The sequence below is a fragment of the Gymnoscopelus braueri genome (genome assembly GCF_963280865.1).
Source record: "Gymnoscopelus braueri genome assembly, chromosome: 13".
Taxonomy (NCBI): Eukaryota; Metazoa; Chordata; class Actinopteri; order Myctophiformes; family Myctophidae; genus Gymnoscopelus; species Gymnoscopelus braueri.
The window spans coordinates 53,719,181-53,726,069 of NC_137615.1; the positions used below are offsets into that span (position 1 = coordinate 53,719,181).

At 46.9% G+C, this 6,889-nt stretch overlaps 1 protein-coding gene across 1 annotated transcript; it reads right to left on the reverse strand.

Annotated features, from left to right (window-relative positions):
* Positions 1-696: 696 nt before the first annotated feature.
* On the reverse strand, positions 697-3,906 carry LOC308099697 (integrator complex subunit 3-like; the record flags this gene model as incomplete). Its single annotated transcript, XM_080448430.1, has 1 exon — positions 697-3,906. One exon carries the CDS (start codon positions 3,904-3,906, stop codon positions 697-699), a length of 3,210 nt encoding a protein of 1,069 aa, XP_080304556.1.
* Positions 3,907-6,889: the final 2,983 nt, after the last annotated feature.

The following is a 6,889-nucleotide window of genomic DNA, read 5'->3' on the forward strand; positions in this document are numbered from 1 at the left end:
AGAGCCATGTAGCGCTTCCTCCTTTCGTTCTTATTTTTTATCAACATTATTTTCTCCGGCAGGCCGAAGGCATGGCCGAGATTATGTTTTGCACCCTGTCTGTCCGTCCGTCCGTCCGTCCGACCGACCGTCTTTGAACAGCTAATCTTCGGCACTGTTGGCTTGCTTGCAGCGAAACCGTACACACACACTCCCTGGATGCCAGAGCAGAACCTCTGCCCCACACTTTTCACATGGGCCTGTTATAGCACCACCAGGAGGCCGATTTCTGCAAATCACATTTTTTGACAAGTACTCCTACACAATTTGTCACGCAAATCGGTACACAGTATCTTTAATAGTCATTAAACGAAAAGGATCTATCAGCTTTCAGCTTTCAGTGCTCAGTTTTGAACAAAATGCCTCTAATCATGAACACAGCTTGCGATTTCCGTGAAATTTTGCACGCACATTCCCACTAGGCCGAGAAAGAAATGCCACTTGATTTTTTTAAATCAGCCTCATGGTGGCGCTATAACGGGCCGTTTCGTGTTTTTAGCTATAACTGCACTGATCTGTGTAAAACTTTGTATGCACACTTCCTAGAGGCCAAGGAAAAACCTTTGCCTGCACTTTTCACATCTTCCTTTTATAGCGCCAACAGGAGGCCGACTTATGTAAAACATGTTTTTTTATATTGGCCAGTCAGTCAGTCCATCACTGCCATTCGCTTTCAGAGCTGACAGCAGACACATCTTTTTTCTTCCTCTTGGCCGTCTTTGGTTTAGAATCCTGCTCATCCGATGGAGAGCTGGAGATGGATTCCTCTTCGTTGGGATAAGCCACAGCTCCTTTCCTGCTGCGAGGAGAACACTTCATGACCGCTTTGCGGCGCCGCTTTGAAGGTTTCGACTGACTGTCCTCACATTCCTCCACCAGAGAAAACAGATCCTTGAACCTCGCGCTGTGTTTTTCATGGCAGTTGGCCTGGGCATGCTGCAAGGCCTGGAGGATGGGCGTCTCACTGAAGAAATTGTGTTTGGTGTTGGTCAGACTCAGGCGAAGGGTATCCAGGTGTTCCAGGATCTGCTCCAGTGTTAGCTGAGCCTGCTTACTGCCGGAGCTGCGGAGAGTCTGTCTCTTGCGGGGCTGGTTGTTGTTTTTAATGAGCAGAGCTCTGACGTGCTCAGACAAGATGTCTTCATGTTGGGACAGCCAGTGTCTCAGTACACTGTTGGTGAACAGGTCTTCTGGGTGGCACGGACGACTCAACACCATCCTCACCATGTCCTCGCTGGGCTCCTCTCTGCGGAGGGGCAGCAGCAGGCAGGACAGAGCCTCTGGGTGCTCTTTATGGTTGAGGTTTGGCAGAATGGGTATGATGGCTTCCAGAGGAATGCTGTGAGCCAGAAACAGTTGCCAGGTGCTGTATTGTTCAAACGTCTCCCACTCTAAAGACTTCATCAGTGTGTTGAGAACCGAGTCTTTTCGGAACATAACCAGCTTCCCAGTCATCGCGTGACACATTAATTCGTGAAGCTGGGTCGGGTCGATAACTGCTACTATCATGTTGAGCAGTTCGACACCGTGCAGTGTCTCATCCGGAAACTCAGAGTAGATGGTCGGGATGAGGTAACACAGTAGTCGTACATCGTTCTCCTGACAGGCCTTCATGTCCATCATCAAACAGGTGTGTAAATCTCCCAGAGCAGTCGCCTGAGCAAACGACTCATACGTCTTAACTACCGCTGCTTTACTAGCCTTCAGATAGTATAACAGGTGATATCCTAGGTTGTGTTCTCTCTGGTAAAGTTCGTTCAGCATGTCCAACAAGACGGAGAAGCCAGTGTTGTCTTCCTGCATCGCACACAATCTCCTGAACAGCAAACACTGAGGCTTACACACATACTCCTCCAGAGACTCCGCGCTGATGTCGTCAGGCAGAACATCTCCTCCGAAGTCACTCTTAAACCGTATTGCCAAACAGGAAGCAAGTGTGGACATCTGTTCTGTCTCAAAGTCATCCTCCAGGATCAGATCCACTATCTCCTGCATGAGCACACACTGCATCTCTGAATCACTCGTTTTCTGCAACTGAACCACCTTCTCTTTCATCGTGTCGCCTAGTCGGTCCAGGAAAGGTGTAATGTCTGCAGATTCCTCAGTAATGGCCTCTGTGACAAGGGGTAAACTTATCACTCGCTTCTTACCTTTGCTGAATTCATCTTCATCATCACTAAAGGCGGCCTCTGTGTTGACATAGCGAGCCTCCTCCTTGTCCAGCAGATGGCTGTTCACCTCCATGCCGGACTCCCTTTTCTCTTCCACTTTCACTTCGGTTGGAGAAGGTGCACTACAGAAATCTGGGAATCGTTTTCTCAGCATGGATCGAAGCTCTGTGTCCAGTTTAGGATTATCAAACAGTGGAGCTACCTGTGGCAGGACTTTCTTCTCCACGATGAATTTTAAAGAGTTGAAAATGCCCTGTTGCACTTTAGACTCCAGTGGAGGCCAGAAATGAGGAATGATCTTGCACATGAAGTCCAGCAGTGTGGCCGTGATGGCAGGGTGAGGCTTCATAGAATGATGCATCAATAAGATAACAGGCTCTATGTTCATGATGCTGTCCTTTTCAGGATTGAAGAACAGCCAATCATAGAAGAGAGCCAGTTTAGCATTGGAGGCCGCTACAGTAGACGTGCAGGTGGTAAGGAGCCAGCCAATGGTAGCCCAGCGTGGCAAGATGTTTGTACTCAGAGCCTTGTTGCTCGGATGAACGACCCCACAGATGTAACGAATCAGATCACAGCATAGCGATTGGTTTTCTTCCTTTGACAGGTACTGTTTCTGAAACCAATGTTGATAGCGCTTCTGCTGTCCAAAATCCACCGTGGTGGTCATAAACTGCATTTTTGTCTCCATATCTGGAGTGAGTCGACAGGCTAAGAACTGTTTAGGTGATCTAACTGTTAACAACTGTAAGGGACTAGTGAACTGAGGACTGAGGGATGTTGGGTTATGCAGTAAATCTCTCCACAGTAGTTCCATCTCTGGTATACTAGCAACACTCTGCAGCAAGCGAACCAGGTCTTTACCAATGACACAACAGTCCATAAACCTTTCTCGCAGCAGACAGATACATAATTCCACCTCTTTCTGCCGGAGTGATAATAAGATGGGTGTTCCATGATCCTCTATCAGTCTGAGATAAGTATAGACGGCCATGGCAACCAACAATCGACTCTTTAACAACCACTCTTTGTGTTCTACAAGGATATCCAGAACATTCTCAGCCAACCCCAGGTTCTGATTGGAGATGTCTCCTCCTGCTATTTGTTTCATTAGAATCATCAGAACTTCATCGGTCTTCAACACATCATTATTTACTAACTCTTTGACCAACCACAGCACCTGTGTTCTGGGTACATCTTGAAGTTTGAGAAATTTCCCCCTCATGATCTCCATGAGTTTGTCCACAATAACACTCATGCGATCTCTGGTGGCCAGCGTCAGGTCTCTGTAACACTTCTGTGCCTGGTTGGGTTCAGTCAGGATCAGATACAATAAACCCAAACACACTTCCTCGTGGCCCTGAGGACCCTTACAAGCACGACTGGTGAGGGCATCGTTGGCCTCGTTGGCCGAACGCCCATTGGTTAATACCTGGAGGATATTAACACACCTCTCCAATTCTGCTTCCAGTTTGTCTTTAACGTCCACTGGAGTGGACACAAACAGCCGGCTCACCGGCTTGGTCTTGGCTGGAGAAGCCTCTGTGTCACCCCGCCTCGCTGCCCCCTGCTCCTCGTTCACTTGGTGGGCTTGATGGGCTTGGTGGCCTTGGTGGCCTTGGTAGCCTTGGTGGCCTTGATGGCCTTGATGGCCGGCGTTTTGTTTATTCCTCTTCCTAGTTCCGGTAGCTGTCATGGTTGGGTGATGGGCATCATTAGCGGACGGCACCCATGCAGTACCTTTTATCAGAGTACTTGGAGGCCGTTCTATGATGTCATTGATCTATGATGACAGTACTATGATGACAGCTTTCTCCATATTTGGGCATATAGCGTAGTACCTGTTATGGTGGCCATTCTGGAGCCGTGTAGTACTCTTTTTGGGACAGCTGTGATGTCATCGTTATTACGTCCCCACGACTTGCCATGGTGCGTACTAGCCGACACCAGCTACGGACTCCAGAATCGTTGCCCTCCACTCCCTCCTATCCAGCATCAGGATCTGGAGCTCTGCAGTGTTGGTAGCTCTGCTGCCACAACGCAGTGTGTCTGCATAGGTTGTGCACCTCTTTCTCGTCCTAGCAGATGCAAGCAGTATCCAACCTTCAAGTTTGTCAGCTCTCACCCCGAGAGACTCTAGCACCTTCCGTACGAGTCAGGATATTTGGCCTTACAACCCAGATTTCTCTGCATTATACAGGGATCTTCCGATACACTCTTAATCATCAGGGTTAACATCTCGGTTAAGTTCTTACCGGACACCACTACGGCCAGTCCCTTTGAGTAGTATTTTATAGTGCCTATAATCTGTACATTGAAACTATACACACCATAGGATACCAGGGGTCTATTCCACGAAAGCGGAATTAAATTATCCTGGTTTGAAAGGCAAATCCAGGTTTGACAAGCCTGCGCTGTTCAGCCTGGTTTATTCAGTTCCACGAACGCCAAGCCGGGCTGAGAAGGAGAGGTTTGTCGAGCCAGGATCGTTAAACCAGGCTGAATGTGAGTTCACATATTCCTATAAAAGACCATGAAAGTCGATAGCAGAATCCTTGAACTTGATCATGGAGCCCAAAACCAGAGCGGCGTTCTTCTCTGTGGCTGAACAGCAGCACTGCAGCAGCTCATGAAATCATACAAGGAAGTAAAATGTATAATAAGCAAGAGAGGAAACACAGCCGCAATAACTATAGATCCAGGGAGAAAGCGTGGCAAAGTATTGCAGACAAATTAAATGCACAAGTTGTCCAAAAATATGCAATTAATTTATATACAAATCCATAAATATATAATTCAGTTAGGCTTAAACATAAGGAGTTTAAGTGAATGTTGGAATTATAATTACACACTTAGAATAATTTTCTAATTTCTAATTTCTAAAATCGAAGATCTACAAGTGAAAAGCTTGCCTTTTGGCGGCCGGGGGTTCCCGGTCCACGGGGGTCAACGGGGGGCCGGGGGTCAACGGGGGTCCGGGAGTACCCGGCCCCCCGTGTACTCCCAGACCCCCGTTGACCCCCAACAGAGGTCCGGGGTATACAGGGGTCCGGGGGTCCACGGGGGCGGGGGTCCACGGGGGTCCGGAGGTACACAGGGGGCCGGGGGTCCACGGGGGTCCGGGGGTCCACGGGGGCGGGGGTCCACGGGGGCGGGGGTCCATGGGGGGCCGGGGACCCCTGGCCGCCATAAGACAAAAACATTTCGGGCTTGTAGATCTTCGATTTTCGCATAAGAATTGAATAAGTGTGGAAAAACTCATTGGTTTATGATTGGAGTCATTGGACTAACAGCTATTTCACAACTTGAGGAACAAGGCACTGGATTAATAAAGCTTGGCTGTTAGCCTGGTCCGGACCAGGCTAACTTCACAGCTAAATTGCCATGGTAACTAAGGCAGGATTGCTTAAATTTTCTTTTGTGAAACAGGATCATGGATAAACATATCCAGGTTTACTGGCTAAGTTAATCTGCCGAGCTAACTCAGCTTTCGTGAAACCGATTTATGGATAATTTAAGCCAGGATAGCCGATTAAACCCGGTTTAAACCCGGTTTATCCCTAATCCAGGTTTCGTGGAATAGACCCCTGGTCTACAAATGACCTAGCATCTGTATACATAACATTCTACTTTAAAACATACTTTAAATAAGGAAACCTCTGTGTGTGTGTGTGTGTGTGTGTGTGTGTGTGTGTGTGTGTGTGTGTGTGTGTGTGTGTGTGTGTGTGTGTGTGTGTGTGTGTGGTAAATGGTGCATTTATATAGCGCTTTTATCCAAATCGCTTTACATCGTGCATGCGTGTGTTCCGCAGTGTGCACAGCTTGTTTTCATAAAACCTGGTTGCTTATTTCTCTCGCAGAAACTTGCCAACACTGCTAGTAGGGCTATGATACCATAGCTTGTGAGGACGAGACCGCCTTTCAGAGTATGGGAAAGTATGGGAAGTCTCCCCATTGGCTTAAAGGACAGCCAATGATCGAAAACATGTCGAACACATGTTGACTAGTTTCTCGTTCTCTTCAGAGACCAGCTTTTCAAGCTGGTAAAAATGTGAGCACTTTTTCCACCACTGGAGTTCAGCACCTTGGCCAGCTCCTGGGGCAGCTGGCCAAGTGTTTGACAATGTAAGCTGCTCACTCTGCCTCATTCATTGCCTCATTCATTGCCTCCTTGCTGGTGGAACACCACCATCAATAAGCCATTTCACTCCACTTATTCTCTGTCACACATTTACCCAGGAGGGGCCAAATCTGAAATCGACAAAGTACTCAAACTTTTTACATAAGTATCAATACTGCAATGTAGAAACACTAAAGAAAGTATTGGCATCAAAATATACTTAAAGTACCAACAGTAAAAATACTCATTATGCAGAATGTCCCGTTTCACAAGTTATCATATGTCTAAAATGTATGCAAACAATATTGTAATGACACTATGCATCGTGACGTGCTGTGAGCTTGTAGATCGGCTATTTTCAAATAGCCAAAGTTTAAATAGACCTGAAGTGGTTAATGTATATTTTGTAATAATAATCCAAATCTACAACGTAACTAGTAACTAAAGTTTTTAAATAATTGTAGTGGAGTAAAAAGTACAATATTTGTCTGTTGTGTTTTATTGTCACATCACAGGTTTACAAGGTAAAAAAGTGGGTGAAATTCGTTTTTGTACATCG